At 34.5% G+C, this 26,026-nt stretch overlaps 1 protein-coding gene across 1 annotated transcript; it reads right to left on the bottom strand.

The window, feature by feature from the left end:
• Nucleotides 1-1,145: 1,145 nt before the first annotated feature.
• LOC110787771 (probable sulfate transporter 3.4) lies at nt 1,146-8,516 on the bottom strand. Its single transcript, XM_021992416.2, has 12 exons — nt 8,061-8,516; nt 7,636-7,684; nt 7,297-7,504; nt 5,913-6,084; nt 5,624-5,689; nt 5,244-5,357; nt 4,972-5,088; nt 4,675-4,801; nt 3,475-3,761; nt 2,394-2,584; nt 2,209-2,294; nt 1,146-1,704 (listed from the first exon to the last, which is right to left on the bottom strand). The coding sequence occupies exons 1-12, from the start codon at nt 8,406-8,408 to the stop codon at nt 1,484-1,486; spliced, it is 1,986 nt and encodes a 661-aa protein (XP_021848108.1). The 5' UTR covers nt 8,409-8,516; the 3' UTR covers nt 1,146-1,483.
• Nucleotides 8,517-26,026: the final 17,510 nt, after the last annotated feature.

Genomic DNA, 26,026 nt, shown 5'->3' with positions numbered 1-26,026 from the left:
TGTCTTTGTCTTCTCTGTTGTGTGAAAGTGAAAGCCATTTTTGCTATGGATAATGATGTTCATGATGCATTAGTAACCCTAACCTAGCTTATGTTTTGGATAAGTTTGTTTCAACTTAGGTGTCAAAGACACACTCTAGTAAAAAATGTGATCTTTAATCAACTTTAATCAATAATTATGTAGTATCATATAATTAAGCACTTTTACACTATGAAATTAGTAACTTTTTTAAGTTAAGCATAAAATAATTCACACTTGTGTTGTGACAAAGACAAGAAGTCAGTTTTCTGATTGACTATTACATCCTACTCTCAATGGTTGAGAGTCAGCTCAACTTGGCAATTCAGCCCCATCTCAAACATTGCATTTTGCCTAAAACAGATAACAAACACATACTTTTAAATTATTTCAAAATATTTAGTGCTTTTGATCTTTGCTTTTTTTTTTTCTTCCTTTTTCTGGAAGAGTTAGGGAGCGTTCTCTTTACCTTGTAACACCTAAATTTAAATTCAACTTGTTTAAACCTGATTGAGACTTATTAGACTAATAGACTTGACCATACTTAATTTCAAGAGAGTAGATTTGAGAGAATAAATTTACAAATTTACAGGATCTGATTGGAACTTATAAGACCTGATTGCAACTTATCTAAACTTATGTTGACTTTATTAGACCTGAAACTTACTTTTTTTTTCTTTTTTTTTTTAATAATAGAACGCCCTCTGACTCATCTTTGAGATGAGAAGGCAGTTTTTCATGGTTTGTATTTATCAATTAGCCACTTCCCACTTTTTTTTTATAAGAAAAAAATGATTCTGTTTTGCAAAAAGTAGAATTGTGGTAGGGTTAGTCTATAATATGCTTATCACTTGCTTAATGGTTTGTACTGTTATCTCTTCTAATGTTTTCTGTAGAATCTTGTTAATGGGGTATCCCATATTTTTGGCAATTTTTTTCCAAAAAATCTATACCAATTAGCCAAATATACACACACTTTTCTTACTTTTTCTCCAACCATTCATTTAAATATGACAATGTTTTGGAACCACATTTCCCTTTACTTTCTAAACATGAGGTTGATTATTCTTTTTGATGAGGCTCTTCAACATTAAAGCGAAAACGACTAGAGAACGAACCGAAGAGAGGGCAAGAAAACCAACGGTTTATTTCTACCGTCTTTTGTTAGGATATTTTGACTATTACTCCGTGTTATACAACAACCTCGATCAAGGTTATAACAACGAGGTCTCTTTCGTGTTATTTTTTACGAACCTCTTTACATAATAGGGGACAAAAACCAAATTGATTGTACCAAAAAAGACTCGAAAACTCGTTCTTGAAAGAGCTCGAGCTTAATGGTTTATATTGGTTAATTACATTTACTTATATGATAATACACTACTAGGACTCTCTTCTTAGCTAGTTTCTAATCTAAAAACAATTCCGATTTTTTGTTAATGTTCTACTTATTGAGGGAGTTTATTCAAGGTTGAGCTTTCCATGATGAAGAAATATCAGCTATGGCTTCTCCTACAGTCATGTAAAGTCCTTGTGAACCAAAGGATTCCAATGCTTGTGATTGGTGCAGTTTTTCCATCACATTTCCTGCAGGATTTGCTAGTACAAGGTGCAGTGACATTCTTTCAAGCATCTTTCTCAGCTCACCAAGTAGTTCTATCCCACTTGTATCTATAGCTGTTACAGCTGCACGAAAGAGACAACGAATGGGTGAATTAGGTTGTGTAACATACTTTCTAGGAAAACTCGGTTTTGAGTTTGGAATCGGGTAGGGGTTAGTCTTTATAGACTTCACTAGAAAAATCAGATCATATTAGAAAAATTCAGATCAAAGCAGACTAGAAAAGGCAAAAATCACTCACAGAAAACGTTCAGCCCAAAACAAATCAGAAAGAATCAGACCAAGAGGGAGGGAGTAAAACATTAGACCGGACTAGACTAGGAAAATAGACCACATCAGACAAGAAACAAGAAAAATCATACCAGAACCAGACGAGGTGAAGAGAACAAAGGTTTGATGGCCAATTTTAAAAAGAAGGTGGCTAATAAATTGAGATATGTACAGATTAAACCGAATTTTTCTCACCCCATAGGGCATTGTAAAGAATTTCTTGAACATTTTTATGTGAATGACTTGAAAGAGATTGATCAAGTTACATAAGGCAAGAGATGCTAGATTTTCAAGCTTACCACTTGTGTCTAAGATTACACATTTGATCATGCTCTCATTATTAGCCTTAACCCTATCTTCCTCCTCTCTAATCCATCTTAGTATCCTGTATATGACAAGTTTACATTAATTAAGTTAGTAAACATCATTAATTTTCTTTAATAAGAATGCTAGGAAAATTAATTAATTAGGATAGAAATCGAACCTTTCTTGAAGATATGTTGAGTTTGCAAAGTAAATAGGAGATTCAATAGAGAGGATGAGAAATGAAGGGATCCTTATTGCTTCTCTATATCTTCCAATGCTTTGGAATATCTGAGTTCCGGGAATGTTTCCTAGAACTATTGTGTTTGGCCTTGTTACATGAAGCAAAATTTTGAATACTGAAATTCCTACCTGAAAAGTTACAAGTACACATAGATGTGAGCCATGGTTGTTACTTGTTACTACGTAGTTAAAAAGTCTAGGAAAATTTGCTAATTACTACCACCTACCCCCTCCGTTCCTTAATGTTTTTCCCATTTGAAATTTTGACACTATTCATAATTGAAGGAAATCTTTGAATTACTACCAATATAGTAATGTGATGTCTTATTTGATTTGTCTCGATGCGTACTTTAACAATATGAAAATTTTATAATTTTTAATAACACGTAATTAGAGATTTTAATGATGTAAAATATGCATTGACAAATGTGCCAAAATAAAATGGGAAAAACATTTAGGAACAGAGGGAGTAAACTTTTAGTGATTTTGCAAATTATTACCTACGTTGTTAAAAATTGTCAATTACTACTTAGGTGTTTAGTTATTGTTGTCAATTACTAGCTTAATCCATATCCGGTCAATTAGTCACTAATTATATGATAATCAACTATTAATCGAACTTTAATTAATTGATAAAATTAAAATTAGAATTAAAAAAAAAAACCCAAAACTAATTAAATCAGAAAATCCGAAAAACCCCCAAAATAAATCCCAGAATCCTTTTTAATAGTTTTTGGGTTTTTTTGGGTATGTTTAGTTTTGATTTTTTTTAAAAAAAAAAAACTTAATTTTAATTTCATTAATGAATTAAAATAATTAAAGTACAATTAATTATGATATGATTAGTGGCTAATTAGCCAGAATATGGCTGATTAAGGCAACAAATAACTAAACACCTAGGTAGTAATTTACAAATTTTAATAAGCTTGGTAGTAATTAGCAAAAAGTCATTAAAAACCTAGGTAGTAATTAACAATTTTTCTTTTTTTAAAAAAAGGTATTGAAACAGAGTAGCTTACAGAAATGGCGAGTCCAAGAGGAACTGAAACAAAGAGCACACCGAAGAAGGAGCAAACGCAAGCCAAGAAATCGATTTTATCAACTTTCCATAAACGAAATGCAGCTTGATAATCGATCAAACCAATTACTGCTGTAATTATGATACAACCTAATATAACTGTAGGTGTGTAATGGAATAGTGGCATCAAGAACAAAAGAGTAATCAGTACTGCTGTTGCCATTACTATGTTTGAGATTGCTGTTTGAGCTCCTGCGTTGTAGTTTACAGCAGACCTGGAAAATGATCCTACAAAGTCATGGTGTTTAGAGAGAATTAGTCAAGTAATTAAAGTATTTACAAAAACAATTAAAAAAAGCTAAAGATTATATTGTCTCCATTTCTGAAAGTGCTTTACCCTATGTCCAAAGTATACATCAAAAAGCTATCATGTAAGATCTGAATTCTCACTATTAGACCTGTCAAAAATCAACCCGACTCGAAAATCGACTCGAACCCGACCCGAAAATATTGGGTCCTGAACAAGATTTTGTGACCCGTAACCCGATTTTATATGAACTCTAGTAACCCGAAAAGTAATTGGTCAAAATCCGACCGAATTCCGTTTTTGACCTGACCGATTGAAAATCATTGTATTTATAGTAATAAATGAGATTATGAGAAAATTTAAGCATAATAAACACGTTGTTTTTACTATTGTTGTGTGTAATATGATTTTAATTTGAATTATACTCTGTTGAATTTTACTAAATATAAACTTGTGTAGGAAAATTTGTTAACTTGTGCCTATATGTTGTATATTCATTATCTAAATTAATGAAAATATAATGCGCGTTTTAAAATCTCTAATATGTTGGGTCGACCCGAACCCGAAAGTTCTGGATCTTGAACAAGCATTTGTAAACCCGAATTCGAAAGTAACGACCCGATTCAACTCGAACCCGAAAATAATTTTTTACAACCCGACCCGACCGACCCGTTTGACAGGTCTACTCACTATCATATACCCATCAAAAAGTTATCATGTAAGATCTTATTAGATTGGTTTCGGTCTGTATTTTAAAAATATCAAGTTTTTATAATTTTTACACATACGGAATTGGATATATTAGTGTTTAGGTATTGCATTAGAGTTTGTGTAAATAGTAAGCGTACGTAAAGAACTCTAAGGAATAGAGGTAGTAGGATCTGAATTTATTACCTGTTGTGACATAGCAAGACGAGCAAGAACCGGCCATGTTCATGAGACCAATGGCCATCATTTCTTTGTTGCCATCAACTTGGTAGTTGTTAAGGGTTGCAAATGTTCTTCCAACCGCTATTCCTTCCTACAAAACAAAAAGGTAAGCAGAAAACATCTGTTTGATTAGGCTCTGTTTTGTTCAACTTATTCCCACATATTTCAAGAAAAATAAGTTCAGACAAGTTCAATTAAGTTCTAATAAGTTCAGATAAGATAAATTCAGAAAAATATACTGAAAGGAGACAGAAAGCTTACGGTGAGAGCGAGAATGCCACTAACAATGCCGGTTTTGATGGCAAGAGCAAGGTGTGAGCCATGGAAATAGAGCATGTTTGTTGAAGGTGGATTGAGGCCTTTGGGTAAGTAACCAATCTAGTAAAATAGCAAGAGAATTAACATGACATTATGAAGATCTCTAAACAATGACATGAACTCAAACTACCAACAATGTTTTTTTTTCTTTTCTTAATATGACATAAATGTTTATGTTTAAATGTATGAAAATGTAAGTATAGGAATTTTCTTACGATTGGAATTTGTCGAGAGTTGGGTTTGATAGCGAAAACTATGACCGTAGAGAGGATCACTGATGTTAGAGGTGCAGCTGCTGATAACCAGAACAGTTTAGGCTTTTTGGCACTCTGAGAAAAATCAGTGGAAATTTTGTGTCAAGACATAGTAAACACCAAACAAATTACCTTTTAGTTTTACCAATTTCGGGTGTTACCCTTTTACTTTGTTTTGTGTAAACAACTACTTTAAACTCTGTTTTTGTGTTGGAAATACTATCACTTTACAGTTTGCTCATTTTAATATCTCTTTCGTTTCTTAATCGTTTTAACTGATTCAAAGCTCATAAACATGCAACAGAAAAAGAAGCAAAACCAATAGAAACAATGCTACTTACAATTTGTCTTGCTGAAAGTAGAAAGAAGAGGAAGCAGAAGCCCATCACAATTGTTTGCCATGCCCACTGCCACCCAAAAAAAAAAAAAGTTTATCAGTACGAATCTAGATCGGAAAGAAATAACAACCATGGTTTCGCTAATAGAATTACAGTTCTAGACAAATAAGAAATAACAACTTCATCGAGATGTACTCGATAAAAAAATAAAACTAGATTATACCCGTGCAACGGAAGAACTAAATAACAAAAGTAGAATATTTTAAAAAAAATAAATGTTAATGCAATTTACCTCATGTCTGTACTTCAAAACAGAGGACAAAACAGGAATTATCTGCATCTGGTTAGTAAAGTGGACCATCCCAAGCAGACCCTTGAGTTGTTGCAATGACACTATGACTGCTGCCCCAGCCATGAATCCAATTAGGGTTGCTTTTGACAGAAAATCTATTACAAATCCCAACCTGCATACATTTTTTCATACATTATTTTACAACTCATTTCTTTACAAAATTTTCTACTATAAATTATTGTTTTTGTACGAAGAATGGGAAAAAAAAAAAAAAAAAAAATCAAATTTTTCGGTTCATCTCTTTTGGTAAAAGTCCAAATTCCTTTGGCCTTTCTAACATCTCCACCGCTCCAAATTTCTATCATTTCATATTGATTACATTTCATGCAATATTATAATCAGGTGTCACTACAAGAAATTGTATCATTAATAACGGAATATTCCATCGTTAAAGATCAATAATCGTTGATTAATGGCGGAATTTCTTGTCACGAACCCACCATAAAAGGGGACCGTCATTCATGAAATTTTTTGTCGTTAACCCTTGGTAAAAGACATGTGCAACGGTTGTTCCCGTCTTTGTTTGATTGTTAGCCCGTTATAAAAGGCTCTTGCGACGGATTTTTGACCCGTCATTATTAGATTGTCATTAAAAATACAGATTCTTGTAGTGTGTCAAAGAGTTAGATGGGTAGATGTCAACCAGTTTAGCTCGTAAAATCTTTACCTTTTAGTAAAACTTATCACAATATAAAGTATATCTAATTGTGTCATCTAATAATTTGAGAAATCTCCCTCAAGTTAGGGGTTACATAGTCCTACACCTTTTAAGATATACAACGGTTATACTGAATTATTTACGTGGCGTACATACTCGAATGGACAATCACTATACTTTTACTTCTAACACGTTCAAATGGTATCACTGATTGGTTTTTTTTTTTTTTTTTGGTGCGAATGAATTATAAGGGTAGGGACGGGAGATTCATACCTGAGATTTATCATACACAGTCATTCAGTCTTAACCTATATTACCGAATGGTCTCACCGATTGTGAATTTATACCATCATTGATTTCTCTAAACAATTCAAATGCTCCGAACATTAAACATACATTTATCACAACATTTTGCAACCATCCAAAATATAATTTTATACATTGTTATTAATTATGATTATTAATTGTTATTTATTATTATTAGGGTAACTGAATTCAATAAAGTAAAGATCACATACACACTACCAATACTACATCATGATGATTATTTCCCATAAATTGTGATTCAACCAATTTTCTACCCCACCAAAAAACAAGGGAATATTCTCATAATATTCTTCACACAAAAAATAAAAAGAGTAAAAATTAAATTAAATAAAAACAAACCTGAGAAAACCAAGGGCAGCCTGAAAAACACCAGCAAAAAAAGTAGAAGTAAAAGCAAGCTTCAAATACAAGATTGGTTCTTCAGTTGGAGAAACAACTTCACTAAGCATTGTTCCCATCACTAATGAAGCTATTGAAACTGGGCCCACTGCTAAATGCTTTGAACTTCCAAGAATTGAGTATATCAATGGTGGCACAAAGCTCGAATCTGGTAATCGTTTACAAAAACGAAAGTATTAGTTGTTCGCAAAAGTTGTTACATTTTTTTTTTACTATATGGTATAATTTGTTATTTTGTTATAATATGTGAAAATTATACAATATGAAAATGATACTTACATAATCCAATGATTGGTGGTAAGTTTGCAAGTTTTGCATAGCTTATTCCCTGCAATCCAAGTAATATAAAGATTTGGTCAATTTATTTCATTATTGATTAAGACTTTTTATTTCAATTTTCCTGAAATAAAGGCTACGTATAAGCATTAAATATTTGTCTACAAGAACAATATTGTTATGTTATTGTTATGATAAAATCATATACGTACGTCCTTTGATACACTATAATATTATTATATACTTCCTCTGTTCTTTTTTTATTTTTTATTACGATCCCTGTATTATTCAGGGGATGTTGAGAGGATAAAACACAAAAACAAATATTTTCTTGAAAAATAAAATGTTCCCATGTGTTAGACACAAGCAAAAGACCCCCAAAAAAAAAAAAAAAAAAACTAGAGAGAGAAAGTAGAGAGAGAAACTACCTGAGGGATAGCAAGACTAGCAATGGTGAGGCCAGAGATAAGATCAGACCTAAGGAGTTTAAGGCTATAAGTGGGGCCCCATTGAAAAACAGGGAAGAAAAACTCAAGGGCAAGAACAAATTTCTTAAGCCATGTTTGGTTGTGAAATCTATGGAGGGGATTATCATAGAAGAAAATATCAGAAAGCCTTTGTTTAAGTTTTTGGAGGGTGGTTCTTTTAGGGGGAAGGCAAACATGGTGTATCTCTATAGGGGAGGGGTTGTTTGGTAATTGTATATCGAGGGTGGTTTCAAAGCATGCATGGTGGTGGCTTGAAAGAGCTTCTACTCTATTTGAGTTTACTCCCATTTCTTTGAATTTTTAATTTTTTTTTTAATTTTTTTTTTTTTTGAAATGAAATTTGTAAGGAAAATGGTTTTTCTTTTTGTATTGTGTTTTGTTTTTCGAGTTGGGGAAATGAGGGGAGTTTGGGATTGGAATTTATAGAGGTGGGGTGTTAATGTGTTATGGCCTGGGGAGGAATTTGGTGTAAGGGGTATTTTGGTAATTTTGATTTTACTAATGTTTTTTCTTTTTTGAAAAGTGTATTTTTATTTTGTTTTGGTTTTAATAAATAAAAGGGAATTTTAGGAGAAAGTGGACCAATAAGGTTTCTACAAGATTTGGGACAACAAGGTTTGAGCCTTTGAGGGGTGTTTGACTCGAAGAGTGTGACTCATTTATGTTCCTATTTGGCTCTATGTGCGTGTGTTATGTTCTTGTAGCAATTGTAAGTTGTAGCACAATGGTTTCTCTGTTGCATGCTTCTCTGAACAAATTGGAATTTATGGAGTGTATAAAAAAGTACATTGTATATGTATTTAGTATACACATTGTTTTATTTAAACGGGTAATTAAGGAGAAATGTTGTATCGGATTGGAAACTCGTAGCTTACTTATAATACTTCTTTATCATTCAAACGCTTTTTATCTATAAGGATAAGAGGGAGAATATCCGTTAGCACCCGGTTCACCCTTAGGGCTAATCCGGATTCGGAGCAAGTTATGGGTGGATAGGTTTAAGTCCCCTTCCAATTGTTATTGCGGGGGATCGAACACGAGTTCTTCCTACTAAGTTCAACATCAATCACCACTGAACCAACAAGCGATTGGTTGTGTTGGTTATAGAATGTGCCACTTTATTACAAGCTCTTCCATTAAAACCAAAACAACAAGAACTAAACAAGCTAGCTATTAACTTATTAAGTGAATAGTATCATAACTTATAAACCATGTACTTTAAATTGGCTCATTTATGTTTCTATTTGGCTCTTTGTGCCCGTGTTGTGCTCTTGGAGCTTATAACACAATGATTTCTCAGTTGCATTGCATGCCCCCTCTTCAAAAATTGTAATCTACGCATCCACCAAAAAGTACATTGTATATGTTTTGTTTGTTGATAGTGAAAGTACATAGTATTTTAGTATTTATATGCACATTGTTTTATTCAAATTGGTGTGGAGAGTGTCTTATTGGATTTGAATCTCATGTAGGTTAATCCGACAGAAAAATTATCGTATCAGATTTGAATCTCATGCAGGTTAATTCGAAACTCGTTAATATAGGCTATATACCTCGGGAATATATCAACATTCATATGAGAAAAGTAAAAGCCTAAAAGGCATCAATATCTCTAAGGCCAATAGTGTAACAAGTCATGAAATACATAAGTTTACAAGTAGATTATGAACTAATTGAATAGCTACTCCGTGGAGTATTATGTATGGGTGAAGTGGATGTTTATGGAATAAACTTTAATATAACTAAATCCAAGTGTTAATATTTAAAATTATTTGTGTCTAATACTTCTAAGATAATACTTAACATAATTACACAACACGGAGTAATTATCTTTATTCAAAATACGATATGTCAGTTTATTATTCTAGTAGACAAATTAACAATGATTTTTTCTTAATTTAAATGGTAATTCTGTGAATTAGCAACATAGTTAATTACCGGATTCAAATATCGGTTGTACATCTTGTATGACTTTTAATCAGTAACTAGTTGTTGGTTCGGGTGATATCTTATGTCATTTCAGATAATAAATATGGTCAGTTTTGATCGATACATATGAGCCAAACATGCAATATTTACTTTCAAATGAATGGGAATTCGGATATAAAATATTTCGTACACAGGCACTCAGTCTTAACTTTAAGCCAAGACCTCATTGGAAAAACACATATCATGTTCTGGTTCTCATTTGTCATTTCTCATTCCAGCAAAACATACAACATGTTCTAACTTGTAATGAGCAAAACATAGTTTAGTTGTGTTATGAGGCGTATGTTGACTCTTCTTTTGGGTTGGACGTCTTGAAAGATAACCAAAACTCTAACTTAGTTTCCCGGAAGCTGCTACATGTACCCCAGGGTACTAAATAGTAACATACCCTGGGTTCTCATTGGTTGTTTTCACATAAGCAACCCCACAAAGATTAAAATTTAAATCTAAAATATCAAATGGTATTTGAATTTGAAATTTTAAACCAATCACAGCCAAGGGTTTCATACCCTGAGGGTACATGTAGCCTTTTCGTAGTTTCCCGGATCAATTTGAATTGTCAACTTGAAATCAGTCAGAAAAGTCTCTTCTTTCCGATTAGACTTCTACTTCTTATATTGCATTAAGCTTTGTTTTCTTCACCTGATCTGGTCTGATTTTTTTAGTTTCTGGTTTTGTCCGGATTTTTCTTGTGAGTTTTTTTTGCTTTTTCTGACTTGTCTAATTGGTCTAAATTTTTCTAATCTGATCTAATAAGTAATAAGAATAAGGTGAATAGAACTAAACCTAAGTACATACGGATTATATTACACTCTAATTTAAGAACAAGAGCTTGATTAAGGAAAGTGTGCTGATTCATAAAATGGGTATATGAGAGTGATGGATAGCTCAGTTGGTTAGAGCTTCCATCCCGGTTCCAGGTGATCCTGGGATCGATTCTCATCCCCGTCCTTGTGGCTCATTTGCACCAAAAAAATAAAATGGGTATATCCTATATGGGTAATCTCACCGGTAATTGGGCCTTAGTAGTTCCAGGCCCAAACAATATGCAAGGAATAATCAAGTAAAACTGTGGTGAATAATCCAAGATAATAAAATAATAATAATTTCGATCAATAGTTAAATACACCACTCATCAATTGCTTGTTTCCTAGCCAGTAAGAAGAAAAGAGATCAGTTACCAAGTTACCATCACTGTTGCAAGTTTGCAACTTGGTGACCAAAACATTACAAAATCCAGTTTAAAGTAACCTTTTTACCTAATTGAACTTTCCACTATGGAAAGTGCGAGCAAGTAAATATACCTTTTTATATTGAGTTTATTTTTCTCTTTCAAAACTAACAAGTCATTCTCAAGAAAAATGATTATCTTGTTTTAAATTAACCTCTCAATTTGGCTGTATGCCCTAGAAATCAAAACTAGGATACCAATTAACTAACAATGATTTAATAATAATATTAATGGAAGTATGTGCTAACGAACTAATCTAAATGGAGCTAGTTATTAGCTACATGTGCGAGAAATACCCAACGGTGCAAGATTTGTAAGTAATGTTGTAATGTTCTCTAACAATTGTGTTATTGATGAATAATTTCTTTGTTTGATTCAATTTGTTATGTATATTTGTCAGATTTATATATATTTCTTTTGTATATATTGTTTACTTTTTATGACTGTATTGAATTTAATATTAAAAAGCGTTTTAGCTAGATTTAGATTCTGCTAAATTTTGATTTAATTAACTAGGATATCCTATTCAACAATCACACAAACAACATATAAATACGTTACATAGTACTCCATATTATTGAACGGTCACAAAATTCGTGGGTAGATTCTTGAGAAATTGCTAGCTAAGGTATTCTTCAGAAAATGTTTGATGGTAAGTTATGATTTTCCCAAGATCTCTAGCTAGCATCACAAGTTTTGTATTACTTGAGTATTGAATAATATATCAACATCTCAAAGTAGTTTAATCAATACATGAATCAACAGGCTAAGGCTTATGTTAGAGAGCATAACAAGTTGCCCTAGTGGCACACATCATATTCATACATGCCGAACCTAGTCAGGAACAAGACATACTCTCCGTTGTATATAGCCATATAGGGGTGGTAAGGGTGTGCTCGTTGTTGTACTAATATAACAATTACAGAGTATACAGGGTGGCGCATGATTGGACCTGGTTATTGAACAAGTCGGTTCATGTTTGGTGCGGGTCAAAACAGGTTGGTTCAAGAAATGGTCCTTTTAACAGGTCAATAATGGTCGGGTCAAAGCAGGTCATGGGCCAATAAACAAGCAAGGAAAAATGAAAAAAAGAAAAAACAAAAGTCAAATGCAAGTACAAGTGAATATAAACCTATACATGTAAATTTTCACTATCATAACTATTTAATTTCTCAAATTTATTGTGCTATCAGTTTGACCATATATCTAATATATCAAATAAAACCCCATATTAACTCAACCCTAATCCAATACCCATTAGGCTACGTGCCTTGTTTAATAACCATGTTTATACCTGATTATGTTTTTCTTAAGTATGTAAATTGTCAAACACAATTAAAGTAAAGTACTAAATCGAGCCAACTCTTGAGCACTTTGGTGTTTATGTAAAATATCAACAGTATTTACTAAATTTTTAATTAAAATGCACATTAAAATACATTATTAGAGTGTTGCAACCTTCTTGGCATATAAAATCCGATTTTTGAAATTACGTGCTCATCGCGTGGATCGGATACTAGTATCAAAAAACAAAGGGAGAAAGCATGAATTAAGCTCATCCGATGAGGGCATTCCCCCTTAATTGAGTAGTTAAATCGATCAACCATTAATTCCTTTAAAAGATTAGTTCGTTGCACAAGCTAAATAGTTTGGTAGGATATTCTAAAATATGCCAACACTATGCTATTCCATATATGGTCAATATTGTAAAATTCTTGTAATAGTGAAAAGAAAAAGGAAAAACCAAGTATGGACGGTTAAAAATGAGAGCCAATCTTTTTAATTGGATTGTCAAATATAGAATCCAAAAATGGACAGTCAAAAGTTTCAGCTTCTTAAACTACTCTAATATCACTCTATGTGCCTTCTGCCAACATCACATGATCGAGGAACCACTACTGATGTTGTCATAGGAGAATATTTTCCAATATGACTTTTATGAATAATAGACTAAATTTGAACTGAAATTACACCAATGGAAGTATTGATTGAATTAAAATTTCGGCAACTTTTGTGTAAGACCGCCTTATTGAAAAAACCGTTTTGATTATTTAACTAATTGTTTATATTTCTTAACTAATTAATTACATTGTTTAACTAATCGGTTTCAGTGTTTAACTAATTAGTTACATTTATTACTTTATACTAGCTAGAACAGACACCAGGAATGACACGTGTCACTTCCTGGTGCAAAATTTTCCCGCCAAAATCAAATTTCCTAAAAAGTATAAATGTTTAATATTTTTATTCTTTACCCTTTTTATAAACAATTTAAGTATGGAAAAAAGTTATTACTTTATAAATTATGGCAATAACATATATCACGCAATAATAATTTTGTTAATATATTTTTGGTAATATTTTAATCAAATTGTTATATTAGTGGTGATAAATATATGAACTCAATATTTTTGTAAAATTGGCATATTACGCATATTAAATATGCATATTAGATGATTAAATTATATTAGTATGTTCAAAATGTAATAATTATGTAGTTTGAGAGATATTAAATTAAATATTTTGTAAAAAACGTTGATCAAAATCCGTGTGTGTACGGGATCTAATCTAGTTGTTTAACTAATGGTTTCAGTGCTTAACTAATTAGTTACATTGTTTAACTAATTGATTTCAGTGCTTAACTAATTAGTTACATTGTTTAATTAATTGGTTCCATTACTTAATTTATATGACACTAAGACAGTTTTTGTGTATAGTAAGACCGCCTTATATAAAAGTTTGTATTAAAACTTTCCGAAAATGTGAAACCCTCCCCCAAGGTCCCCAATCCCCACTATCCGACCCCTCGAATATCATAGAGTGGATAAGCCGACAAGTCGCAACATGTGCCTCAATTAATTAGAACTTTAAACTGTAATTAATTGAATGAGTATTGATTAATTCTATTAGTGGTGGTTTCTAATTATCCAAATAATACCGAAGTAGGTTTTTTTTAAAAGAACTGGTCAGACCAATTAAATTTTTTAGAAGGCATTGACAAATAACAACAACAAAAAGTAAATATACATTTATGGTAATTCAGTAATACCTAGCTATTCTTTTTCCATCACATGATTGAAATATAGTAGTGGCATATCCATATACGGAACAATTTTTTATTTTGATCTAGAGAGAGTCATGATGACAAATGATATTAATCAAATTTACATTCTTCATAATTCTTATTTAAAGATGTGTACAATGAATATTGTATATCAGAGTATAACTCAAAATGTTTAAAAATTACCCCGGTCTAACATAAAAGTTATTTATCTTTTGGTGATAAAAAATTTCATTTTAATAAATATTTTTATCTAAATAACTCATAATGTATAAACCAATTATTTAATTCTTTAACATGTTTATCCATCAATTTTTTTCATAAGGTAAAAGCAATCAAAACATATTAAAAATTCAAAAGGTCTTGCATGCACAAGGTGTACAAAACATAACTTTTACCCAGTTTTCTCTAACTTTTACTCAGTTTTCTCTAACTTTTATATTATTAAAAAAAAAATTAATAGATAAACATTTTAAAGTATTAAATGATTAATTTTATAGATTATTAGTGATTTTGAAGAAATATTTTTTATTAAAATGAAAAAATTTATTACTAAAAAGTAGATAACTTTTACATATATAAGGGTAACTTTTAAGCATTTTACGTAAATTTTAACTTCGGTGTACAATATTTATTGTACATCCCATGTAAATAAGAATTTGTGTTAAAAATTACTCCCTCCATTTCTTTTTGATGTATCCATTTGGAATCTGGTGTGGTTTTTAAGAAAATTGGAATATTGGTTTGTATGGGTATAAGTGTAATGATTGGGTGTAAGAGATTATAATAAATAAAGGAGTGAGAAAATAATAAAGAAATAAGGTAAGAGAGAGGAGTGATAATGATGGGTGATAAAGGAGGTGAGAGAGTGGGTATATAGGGAAGGGAAAAAGAATTAAATATTATGGGTGGGGAAAATTAGGTGGGAATATGGGTAGAATCTTTAGGTATTTTGGTAATTAGATAGAAATGTAAGGGTATTTTAGGATAAAATATATGTCCAAAAATAGAATAGATTCTAAATGGATACAACAATATGAAACGCTTAAAATGGAATACGGATACAACAATAAAAAACGGAGGGAGTACAAAAAAAAATGAATAAAAGTTATCTCAATGTACTATAAATTTATTCTACACCTTTATGCGGCAAGACCTTTTGACCTTTTATTAGATTGACTATCAAAATCGAACAATAAAAGTAAAGAATGAAAAAAAAAAATCAAAAAACAAGAATGATTTGTTCTCTATACGCGGCGAGGGGCTAGGGCTTATACCCATATATTATAGGGTAATGACTAATGAAAATGACCCCATTATCGTTTATGGGACAACCACAATGGGTGAACCAGATTCAATCAAATTTACTTTTTTTGTTAAGGATTCAACTATTTTCTCCTCTAGGTGAAAGAGAATATTCTTGTTCTAATTTTGAGGCCAAAATAATGTTATGATGTGTACACTTGTAGCTCGATCATTGGATTTTATTATTCTTGATTTCTTATTGCTTATTCTTAATTTCTTATTGCTTTAATTTTCTATTTGGTATAAGCTTTTTAAGCTAGGGTTAGCAACAATTTTTAGCTTATATAACACTTGGTAGGAATTTGATTCTTCCCTTTTTGTGTATGCTTGAGTATGCCTTTAGTTACGAGTTTGACAAGTTCACAATAAGTATCTTAAACTCTGTAAGTGGACTAAAGTTTTTCTTTTTCAAAGTGTGTTGTTGATAGTTCGAAAACATCAAAAGACAATGTGTTGTGATTGCGGTTGATAAATTATTATCTGCTTTAAGATACCTGCTTATGTATGTATATAAAAATAACATCTATATAAAGTATTCAAACTTATAGAGTAAGATTACTTTGACCTTCCATCCTCCCAACTAATACAACCCGACCTAGCTAAAGAGAAATATTTAACTCTATTATGTACATAAAAAAGTTAGAATGTATTTAAATTTGTTCAAATTATGAGCTTCAGGGGTTTTTAGAATTCTTGGCAAACTGTCCTATTGAAGCTGAAGAGGAGAGTTAGGACTTGCCAGACGAGCAAATTCTAATGACAAGTGACGATAGTTGGCCGTTACACTTCGACGATGCATCAAACTATATACGAGGTTTGTAAGTAATAATGATGCTTGCTATGTGGTGCTGCTACTGAGAACCATAAGGCTGTCACTACAGCTCTCAATGTTGGGCTCACATTGCTGGTTTTTCGCACATTAGTCCCAGTAATAGATGTCTGCCTCAGTTGATTAGATGGATACATAGGAGGAACATATCAAAGTTCAGAAAAGGGGTGTATTTCACCTTTGTCTGGTGCACTGTCTATCACATATGGAAAGAAAAGAACAATGCCTTGTGGAACAATCAGATTAGCTGCATTGATAAACTGTGTAGCACTGTAAAGAGTAGTGCCTGTAATAGACTGCATTCTGTTCTGCCTAGAATTACACCCTTGTTGAAGGGTAGTTTGTTTGGCTTTGTGCCTGTCTGTCAGTTCCAGTGGAGATTTGTTCCACTTGATACCAGTTTGTAATTGTTGTGAATAATATATACTAATACTTGCTTACCAAAAAAGTAAGTAATAATGCAAAAACTTATGGAGAGTGGTAGTGTGTACATTTTATTTATAGTCCATACTTGACTCTTTTTTTTCCTTCAAATTAAAAATATTTAGACCATAATTTATTTATTTTTTAAAAGGATATGTTGGATCGCAAACTTTATTAAGTTACCACGAGGTTTATTTCGAAAGTACTTTTGTTGTCAGTATAGTTTTATTTTTATTCTGTAAAGCATGCATGTATTCTTTTAAATATATTAATTTATTCTTAAATTCAAAGCATAAGGAAATATAAATAAAATATAGCATTCTGTTATGCATTTCAACATAAATAAACGATCACCATTTCACCAATTGCTAAAATCGATTGTAAATACTTTGATTGAGATCACATTATGCATGCATGGGACCGCCATCTATCGACCATTCGACTGCTACATGTTCGTTAATTACCTATTTACCCAATTCTTTTACGGGACCGGAAACTTAAATAATATTCACACCATATTTTTTTTAGAAGTTACATATATACCGGTATAAGTTTTACAAAATCTTATTTGAATTTGATGTAATAATGATGTTGTTTCGGGGTTGAAACGATGGTAGGAGCGTCCTTGATATCCTGAGTTCCGGTCTCGTACGGTGCCTGCAAGATGAACTCCGGGCCAAGGGGGGGTCCCCGAGGCGGAGCCTCCGACGCTCAAGTCAGTACAATTTGATGTATAAAATGAGGTGTTTAGGGGAGAGAGAGAGTAGGGTGACTTCTCTAGGGTTAGAGAATGGCCCCTTTTTACCTTGCCCTTTGAGGGATATATATAGTGCCATTGTTGGGCCTTTGAGGCCATGTAAGTGATATTGGGCTTGAGTGGGTTTTATTGGCTTTTGGGTTAAAATGGTGGGCCCATTTTAACACCCCAACAAATGCCCCCAGACCCAATTCTATTTGAAAAATGGGTTGGGTTTTGATTTTGATCACTTGGCAGTGAAAGTTAATTTCAGCTCGGAATTTTAACCTCGGCTCGGATTGTAACATCGGTTCGAGTTGTAATCTCGGCTCGATTTTTAACCTCGGCTCGGATTGTAACATCGGTTCGAGTTGTAATCTCGGCTCGGATTTTTCCTTCGGATTTTTCCTTCGGATTTTTCCTTCGGATTTTTCCTTCAGATTTTTCCTTCGGATTTTACCTTCGGATTTTACCTTCGGATTTTTCCTTCGGATTTTACCTTCGGATTTTTTTTTGTCCAAGTTTCTTCAAATCCTTAGATTTTGCTAAGAGACTCGTCTTGCTTTGAGTTTTCAAATCCGTAGATTTTGCTAAGAGACTCGGTAGCTTTGGGACCTTTAAGGTCTGTAGATTTGTTTAGAGTCTTCTTTTGAGCTCTTCAGATCCGTGGATCTGTTAAGAGGCTGCTTTTGACCTCTTTAAAGTGTTGGACATGTTTAGAGTCTGCTTTTGAGCTCTTCAGATCCGTGGATCTGTTAAGAGTCTACTTTTGAGCTCTTTAACGTTTGTAGAAATGTTTAGAGTCTGCTTCCGAGCTCTTCAGATCCGTGGATCTGTTAAGAGTCTACTTTTGAGCTCTTTAACGTCTACTTCTGCTCTTCCGAGTTCTTGTGGTTCGGAAACTCCAAGTTATGGTGACCCGGAGATCGCTCCATAACTTGCTTGTTTATCCAAGGGACTTGCTTGGTTTCTATTCTTCCGATTTCTTGTGGTTCGGAAACCTGGGCAAGAAATCGCTAGTCTGACTCTTAGTTATGACTTTGGCGATCCATGGATCTGAGCCGAAGTTTTATAACTTGATTTGAGCGACTTTTGTTGCGAACAGAATTTTCCAAGACTTGCTCCAAGTTATGGTGACCCGGAGATCGCTCCATAACTTGCTTGCTCCAAGTTCTTCAAATCCGAGGATCTGGGCAAGAGTTTGCTGAATATCCGAGCGGATGAACCTTGGTTAGGTGAGATGCTCTATCACAAAAAGGGAATTTTAACATTATTCTTTGTTCATTTTGCTGTTATGAAGTTGACTTGCAAATTCGATAGTGTGATACATCAACAAATAAGTAATATGAGTATATGCAGTTTGCACTGTTTGACATATGTTCATGAAACTTGATTTCGTTTCTAAAAGAAATATTAATTTCTTACTCTCCGATACGTATTCTCATCATGCCCCCTACTCATGAGTTGAGTTTTGGTTGACTTATGAGTAGTATTGGATAAGGTAAGTATAATCTATATATAGTGTACTTATGTTTGTCAAACATGAATTTATAATTCATTTTGAACATGATGAACAATTTGAGGTGTATGCTCTTGCAAAATGACTTATTGTTAGACAATGTCTGTCAAATTAAGTCTCCAAGAATAGTTTGCATTTTACCAAATTAATCAAGTCAAGTAAATTATATATGCTGACAAAATATGAAGTACAAAACTTAAATAGATGGAGGACTTAGCTTTGGGCTGCAGAATGGGCAATTTGCCTAGGGAGATATTTGGGCCAGGGGACGAAGTCGGCCCACTCCTTTGTTGTGCAAAAACGACTTTAAGTGTTTAGGAAACACAAAATCATTTTGGTCGGCTCACCCATGCTAGACAGATTTCTTGATCATTTTGCCCATAATTAATGCATTTTAATGCCCACCTGATTTAATACATTTTGATTGCATTGAATATGCCTTCAAAATTAATGCTTCACTACTCAAGCGAGGGACCTTCCCTTTTGATCAATTCAAGCAACTGAAGTTATATGCCTCTTTGATTTTTGTGGGCTTTAGCATGTAATCCGGTTTCTAATCTTTAGTTAACCTTCTGATGGGTTAATTTTGGGAGCTTGGATTCGGACTTCAGGAACCAACTTCGGGAGTCATTGAGCTTCGATATTGAGCTCCGGTCCTGAGCCTCGGCACTGACTTTGGCACTGAGTTGGCTTTGAGTTCGGCACCGCTATATACGGGAGGTGAGATTCGGAACTCGGCTCAACCATGCTCGGCTTTGTCGGCCATTTATCATCACTATCCACCAAAATTAGGGTGCAGTCCTCGGAACTGAACAATGACCTTCGACACTGAGCTTCGGTGGTCATACCTCGGAGCCATGAAATTGCTTTGGGAAGCCTCTGGTTAGTTCCGCACCTTTCCTGACTTTTCTCTCGGTGTTCGACCTCGGTGCACCTTGGTTCAGATTTTGGGAAGGCATAACACTTACCTCTGGCACTGAGATTCGGTTCTGAGCTTCGTCATTGATTTGAGAGGTTCGGCCTTGCTCGGGAGCTTCGGCACTGAGCTTAGGGTGGCAAACAACTCCTATCAATGAGCCTCAACTGCTGAACTTCATTTGGGCATTTTAACAAACACCTTGTGGGCATCAACTGGAGTTGCAATAATGGAGTTTCCTTCGCAAGATAATAGTAGTTGCTTTGCTACTTTGCTCGGCATACTCTCTTGTAGTATGCTCTGCTTCGGGGTGCCTTATCTCGGACCTCGGGAAGCATGAGCTCGGTCCTTTCGGTAGATGATCTTCGTATTCAGTTCTGATGCAAGGAGGTTATTCTGCTTTCGGCAACACTTCTTTTGGCTCCGATGTTGGTGACATGAAGTACTCTATATCTCACCACCTTATTTTGCTTTGCATAGCTCTTAGTCTGCTAAAATGGAATACAACCTTGGTGGTGAACTTCGTCACCCGTGGCTGAGCTTCGGGAGCAGTTGCTCAATTTCGGCACTGACCTCAGCAAATGACCTCGGTGCTGAGTATATACGAACTGAGTGGAAATGCTCGGAACTGAGCTACAACCATGAGCTTCGGGAGCTTCTATGCTCGGCCCTGCTCTTCGGCACCGACTTCGGCATTCAGCTTGACTATGAGTTTCGGAGCTTTGCCTTGATAAACAGTCAGTATGAATCAATTCAATTCAAGCCGAGCTGGTAATGATGTCGTGAAGTATCACCAATTATGGAGCACTTGATCAAACCAAGTGAGTCCCTGCACCTTTTATTATTACTCAAACAAAGAGTAATATATGTATGAGCTTTATGATTTTGACATTCTGATAAAAATGAAGGCTGGTATTAGCATAGCTATGTAATGAGCAGTCAATGTCTTATTTTATGACAAGTCTCTTTTACTCAGTTAATAACATAATCTTCTTAATTATGTCTTGATGCATAGGCAATGTGCAGCAATCAAAATAGATAAAGTATAATGATTTTTCAAACATCAAAAAATAGATGGTGAAACTTAGCTCTTAGCTTGTGATTGAGGCATGGAGCTCGGCTCGGCAGGTCATCCCCGGGGGTTCGAGGGGGTTGTGCTCAGGAGCTGCTCTTTGGCAATCATCCTCGCCGATCAACCTCGACACTGTGCTCTGCTCCTGGCTCGGAGTTGGCATCTTGGGCTTCGACGTTGGAGGTGAGCTTCGGGAAGTTGTTAACCTCGGGACCGGGCTTCGGAACTGCTGTGTTTGGCACTGAGCTTATATGCTCGGCTCAATAGCTGGTGTTCTCAGCATACTCTTTTGCAGTATACTCTGCTTCGGGGTGCCTTATCTCGGACATCGGAAGCTTGAACTCGGACCTCGGGAAGCTTTGGCTCGGGCCACGAGGGATCAGTTGTTAGGTTATGATACATATGATATTACATAAATCATGCGGAAACAACCATTAACCCAGGATTACATATTATTTACACATAATCATATAGCATAATTTAGATGCATACTCTTTGTTGCGTGCCCTCCCTAGCTGCGCCCGAACCGAACAAGAACAAGTCTTTAGGACTCCAAGTGTCGTCCCTCCGTAGATAGTCCACAGCACGTCCGGATCCGCCTTAAGATTGACCAACTAGAATCGCCCTTAAGGTACTAGAATTTTCGGCACTTTTGAGCAAGATGTGTGACTGAATTTTTCTCTCAAAAACTCACTTTGAATACTTTGAAAAACTCGTTATAAATTGTGAGCCCAAGCCACATATTTATAGGGGTATGGAAAGGGAATTGGAATCCTATTCAGATACAAATTAATTAAACCTAGAATCCTACAAGAATTCTAATTAATTAATTTATCAAATAGAATTAGGAATTTAATCATTAACCGAACTCTGCACGTTTTAGGAATCGTGCATGAACACAAACACTTACGCACACACACACGGCAGCCACGATGGGCCGCCCATGCGCGTGCGTGCGAGCAGCCCACGCAGCGAGGCCTACGCGAGCTACAAGCCCACGTAGCTCCTGCGCGCGCTGCGCGCGCTGTGCGCGCTGCCACGGCCTGCTGGGCCTGGCCTTGCGCTGGGCCTGGCGTGGCCTTGGCTGTTCGTGTGGCGCGCTTGGCTTGCTGGGCGATGGCCTGGCTTCGTGCTGGGCCCTCGTCCGGCAGGCCTCGTCCGATGCTTATTCGTACGATACGCTTCCGATTAAATTTCCGATTCCGGAATTCATTTCCGATACGAACAATATTCAACATTTCCGATTTCGGAATTAATTTCCGTTTCGAACAAATATTTAATATTTCCGTTTCCGGAATTATTTTCCGATTCCGATAATATTTCCGATTCTGACAATATTTCCGTTTCCGGCAATATTTCCGATTCTGGTAATATTTCCATTTCCGATAATATTTTCCGATACGTACCATGTTTCCGTTTCCGGCAACATCTACGACTTGGATAATATTTATATTTCCGATACGATCCATATTTCCGTTTCTGGCAATATCATCGTTTCCGGAGTATTCATTTCTTGCCTGTGACGATCTCAGCTCCCACTGAAACCAAGATCCGTCGATTCCGAATATCCATAGATAGAGTATTTAATGCCATTAAATACTTGATCCGTTTACGTACTATTTGTGTGACCCTACGGGTTCAGTCAAGAGTAAGCTGTGGATTAATATCATTAATTCCACTTGAACTGAAGCGGCCTCTAGCTAGGCATTCAGCTCACTTGATCTCACTGAATTATTAACTTGTTAATTAATACTGAACCGCATTTATTAGACTTAACATAGAATGCATACTTGGACCAAGGGCATTATTTCCTTCAGTCTCCCACTTGTCCTTAGGGACAAGTGTGCATTTCCTAATTCCTTTGTCGCTCGATGCTTGCTCTTGAACATAAGGTAAGAGTTGTCATCCTTATTATGTCCAGAGGTGTTCCTCGGTTTCAGAGTTCAACTGATCAAATAAACAGATAATCATAGCCTATGATTCATCCGAGCACGGCCATGCATTTCACAGTTTCTAGCTCTCCGAGTGGCCTTGTACAACTTTTAAGCATCTCATCCCGATTTATGGGAGGACAATCCCAATCTTGCGATCTTGAGATTAGACTTCGTTTGATAGGTGATTACCTGAGCGTTGCCTTTATAGCCTCCTTTTACGGTGCGACGGTTGGTCAACGTCAAAGCAACCAGTTCTCAAACAAGTAATCTCAAATCACTCAGGTATTGAGGATTTAGTGTCTAATAATTTTAATGAAATTTACTTATGACAGATTTTCATCTCTTACAGTAAAGTTTCATAGGTCTTGTCCGATACTAGTCTTCCCAAAGTAAGTATCTATGCAAATGATTATGACATTGCCATGTCCACATAGTTCAAGAAACAGAACTACTGGTCATCTTGCATTCTAATCGTCTAACGTTTTCTATGCGTCCAATTTTATAGAAAACTCCGACCAGGGACCTTTTTCAACCTTTGACATTCAAGTTCACTTGATAGACATTTCTTAGTCACAGGACTGGTCCTGACAGTCTATCTTGAATATATCGTCAAATTTGAAGGGACTCATCATTTAATACTAAACCAAGATTAAATGGAATATGAAAATACATTTCATATATGATAAATGTTCAACCCCAATGTTTTATAACCATGGGCCTCAAACCCATCTTCTAAAACAATTCATGGAATTCAAAGCTATGCTTGATTTCCAGTGCTCCAACGTGAGTGTTGCTTCTCACTTGTTGCATAGGTTTAGTTATCATGCTTTGCCAATCTTAATATCCTTTTCATCGAATGTTCTTCGAGATATGATGATAAGATCTTTTCGAGTTTGTTTATTATGTGATCTAGTCTTTCTTACTTCGATGGTGGTTTTACTCATTTTGCAATGAAGAACCATCAAGTTAGCAGACGTTTTTCTTGCTTCAAGAGTGGTTCTACGCATTTTTCAATGAAGAACCATCAAGCCAGCAGATAGGTGATCTTCCCAAGTTTAATGAAGAACTCATTAATATAAACAACTCTGTTTTATTGCTTCTTAGGCAATAAGTACTTTTACTTCAACTGTTTAGGTTGCTAGTGATGCTTTGTTTGGATTTGCTTATCCAAGAAGTTCACAGATATGTGGAAGACTCTCCAACTATATCTTAGAACATAGAAATTATTATTTTAATTTCCCACGCAACAACTCATGGTCTCCAATCCATGTTGCCATTTCAAAACACAATGCTCTATAGCTCGTCCTTGTCAATGGTTAACTTCAAAGGAATCTTGCTTGATCCTTTGCCAGTGTTTATGCGTGTAGCATCAATATTTAGCATATCTTTATTTCCTTGAATCAAGAAGTAATCCTATGTACCTTTTCAAGTACCATAAGTTTTTCTTGATCTCAATCTAATTGGTCTTCACTTAGATCAATAGAGATTGGTATATGTTCGTCATGCCTAAAGTCATACGATACGGTTTTGGCGATCCTCATATTATATCATACATGATAAATTCTTTTGCAGAATAATTCCCAATTGAATTCTATTCATGTAACTTTAGCTCATTCAATTTCAGTAGATACTGAATCCAGCTAAATTCTTTGACATATAATATAGGTGAAGAATCTCATTAGATTCTTTGATGTTAACTTAGTAAATGCTTATACATAGTTCAAACATTCTTTTACTTAGATTTATTCACATGGGTCGAATATCTCCAATGGAGACTTTCGTGTTTGATTCAGTAAATGCCATTACTTAATCCAAAACATTAATATAAGATCTTTGTAAATAGATCTTAATACCCAGTATGCACTAAGTTTCGCCTTGGTCCGTCATTGATGAATAATCTCAAATCTAAGTATTTAGGATTTGAATGTTATTTCACAATAGAGAGATATGTGTGTGATACACATAGGACCAATTAAGTTTTATGTACTCCCACTAAACTTCTTATATATCTATAAGAATCATGTACATTTTATGAAACTAAAATGCTTATTAGCTTCACTTAAAATACAGTTCCAATTCCCAATTGCTTGCTTAAATCTGTACTTAGATTTTATAAGCTAGCTTTCCTTTTCAAGCATTTATTTGGATCCACAAATCCTATGACATTCCATGTACATAGTTTCTTCCATCATTTGATTGAGGAATACGTTTTGTCATCCAATTGTCATATGTACCAATATGCAATCATTGCTTGAATTATAGACTTGAGCATTATGATTATGCATGAGGTTTCAACACAATCCATGCCATGAATTTGCTTGTAACCTTTAGCAACTAATCTAGCTTTGTGTGTGAACACAATTTCATGTTTGATGGTTTTTATCCTTAAAACAAACTTGCAACCAATAGGTGTGAAACTATTCTTGCAAATCAACAAAATTTCAATTTTGTCATCAAAACATTGAGTATGTTTTATGGCCTCTAACCATTTAAAACATTTGGGTCTATATATGGCCTCTAACCATTTTAGGGAATCTGGGTGTCGTCATAGCTTTCTTACAGGTCACAAACTCATTAATAGTTTGACTGCAAGTTGTAGGTTTCTTTACTATCTAATAGAAGAATTGCATAGCTTCAGTGACCTGAACTCCATGTTTCTTCACTATCTAATAGAAGAATCTCATAGTTTCAGTGACTTGAACTCTATGCCTACTTGGGTATAGAACATCAAACAATAGAATATCAATAGCCACTTGAAAGTCCTTTGAATATTCTGTTCTCCTTGAAGCACTTGTAAAGTCTTCTAAGAGATGTCTATTCTTTAAAGCCACTTCTAAAGTCCTTAAAGAATAAGTTCGGTCTTTCTGAAGTACTTCGAAAAGCCTCCGGAA

The sequence above is a fragment of the Spinacia oleracea genome, chromosome 4 (genome assembly GCF_020520425.1).
Source record: "Spinacia oleracea cultivar Varoflay chromosome 4, BTI_SOV_V1, whole genome shotgun sequence".
Taxonomy (NCBI): Eukaryota; Viridiplantae; Streptophyta; class Magnoliopsida; order Caryophyllales; family Amaranthaceae; genus Spinacia; species Spinacia oleracea.
This window is presented reverse-complemented; position numbering and strand designations above follow the sequence as displayed.